Source organism: Trachymyrmex cornetzi, unplaced genomic scaffold (assembly GCF_001594075.2).
Source record: "Trachymyrmex cornetzi isolate Tcor2-1 unplaced genomic scaffold, Tcor1.1 scaffold642, whole genome shotgun sequence".
In the NCBI taxonomy this organism is placed as follows: domain Eukaryota; kingdom Metazoa; phylum Arthropoda; class Insecta; order Hymenoptera; family Formicidae; genus Trachymyrmex; species Trachymyrmex cornetzi.
Window position 1 is genome coordinate 112,982 of NW_017299962.1, and position 2,393 is coordinate 115,374.

General features: G+C 44.2%; 1 protein-coding gene across 1 annotated transcript in view; it reads right to left on the bottom strand.

Moving 5' to 3' along the window:
• Positions 1–2,393, bottom strand: part of LOC108766985 (uncharacterized) — a 27,664-nt gene that overhangs the window by 22,322 nt on the left and 2,949 nt on the right. The window contains exon 2 of the mRNA XM_018516601.1: positions 764–2,100. Coding sequence (XP_018372103.1) covers positions 764–2,100 — 1,337 coding nt within the window. The remainder of the gene's footprint in view (positions 1–763; positions 2,101–2,393) is intronic.

Here is a 2,393-nt window from a genome sequence, read left to right on the forward strand (position 1 = left end):
GCTTCTCTATACTTTCTTGGAAAGTATGATGTAACGTTGGCTATTGTGGTCGTTTTATCGAACTGTATTTGATGTCCTGTTTCGATATTGTGTTCTGATAATGCCGACTGTGTGTAGTGTTTTAGTCTGACGTCACGTTGGTGTTCTTTTATCCGTAGGTTGACCATTCTCCCGGTTTCTCCAATGTATACTTGCCCGCAGGAGCAAGGTATTTTGTATACTCCTGCGGAGCTGAGTGGAGGTCTTTGATCTTTGGGATTTCTTAAGATTTGTCCTATCTTTTTGGGTGGTTTGAAGATAGTTCGGATATTGTGTTTGTTTAATATCCTGCCGATCCGGTCTGTTGTTCCTTTAACGAATGGAAGGAAGGCTAGTATCCTTTCGTCTGGTTGTGTGTCAGGGTTCGTTGTCTTGTTTGCATGTTTATTGATTACTTTAGTTATGTCTTTTTTGTCGTGTCCGTTTTTCTGTAAGGCTAGTTTTAGGTGGTTGAGTTCTGTCTGTAGATGTTCTTTGTCACAGATGGTGAAAGCTCTATGTACTAGTGAGTCGATTGCTGACTGTTTTTGTGCTGGGTGGTGGTGCGATTCGGCATGTAGGTACCTGTCTGTGTGTGTTGGTTTTCTGTACACTTGATGGCCTAGGGTACCGTCAGCTTTCTTAGAGACAAGAACATCTAGGAAGGGGAGTTTTCCGTTTTCCTCTATATCCATGGTGAAGTGGATATTTGGGTGTTGTTTATTGAGGAAAATAAGGAATTTACGGAGTTCTGCTCTGCCGTGTCTCCATATCACGAATGTGTCGTCTACATAGCGGAACCAAACTTCTGGCTTTTTCGGTGTTTTTCCGAGGGTCTCTTTCTCGAAGTGCTCCATGAAGATGTTGGCGATTACAGGAGAGATAGGAGAGCCCATTGCCGCTCCTGAAGTTTGTTCATAAAATTGGTTGTTGTAGGAGAAGTAAGTGGTTGTTAAGCAGTGCTCTATTAGTGGGATGAGGTCAGAGGGGACTTTGTGTGAGGCCTTTATTATGTTTAGTGTGTCTTTTATTGGGACTTGTGTGAAGAGGGATTCTACGTCGAAACTTACAAGCAGGTCTGTGGGATGTAGTTGGATCTTTTGGATCTTTCTTATGAAGTCCGTCGAGTTGGTGATGTGTGATTCAGTTTTTCCAGTGAGGGGTTGTAATGTTTGTGCTAGGAAGCGGGATAGGCTGTACGTCGGGGAGCGTATGGCGCTTACAATCGGTCTGAAGGGGATGTCCGGTTTGTGTACTTTTGGTAGTCCGTACAGTCTTGGTGGGAGCGGGTTTGTAGGTTTTAATGTCGATTTGGTTTTGCTGGGAATGTTGCTTTCCTCCACTAGGGTCTTGGTTTTTTGTGCGATTGTATTAGTCGGATCTTTGTCAAGCTTTTTGTATGCTTTGTCCGAGAGAAGGTTCTTCATCTTTTTCTTGTAGTCTGATGTATTTATGACTACTGTTGTGTTGCCTTTGTCGGCTGGAAGCACGATGATGTCTGTGTCCCTGTTCAGGTCTTGGAGGGCCAATCGCTCTTGTCTAGTGATATTTGGTGGAGGGGGTTTGGCTTTGGAGAGGATATTGGTTACTTGTCTGCGGATGTTATCTGCTTGTTCTGATGGGAGTCGGTAGATGGTTGACTCTATTTGGCTGACGATCCCTTCTTTTGGGACCTTTCTAGGTGCCACTGCGAAGTTCGGGCCTTTGGCAAGCGCAGAGATAGTGTCTTGGGATAGGACTTTGTTGGATAGGTTCTTGACGTTGAGTAAGGAGGGTTGTGGTTTTTTGTGAGGAACAAGGTTTGTGTATTTCTGTTTCTGTCTGTCTGAGGATAGTGTCAGTGTATTCATGGCTTGTTCGTATGTAATGCGGTCTAGAGTTTGCCATATGTCGTGCCGTAACGTGGCGGATAGGAGTAAGTGAAGTTTAAAGGTTTTATGGGAGATCTGGGCAATTTGTGACTTGGTGAAGTGGATACGTTCTTTGACGAGGATAAGGCTGGTTTTATGAAGGATGTTTTTGGATTTGTGGGTTCTTAGATGGTCCTTGAGTTGCAGGAACCTTGGGATGATGTTATTATCCCTACAGCGTTTTAGGAATGCCAGGTTTGATAGTTTCTTGGCTAGGGAAGACCTTAGTTTGCTGAAAGTGTTTACCTTAGCAAGGATACTCTCCCCGTAGAAGTATTTAATAATATTCTTGAGGCTTTCACGGGTGTTTCCTATATGACAATCTTGCGTTTCGCGGGTTTTCTCCGTGTTCGAATCCATTCTTGGAATGCCAACGTTTCGTGAACCTTGCAGTCCACTTCATCAGGGCGAGGAGCAGCCTGATACTAAGCTGTTCTCCCGGGTCGTTCCCTTTATATTACGCTG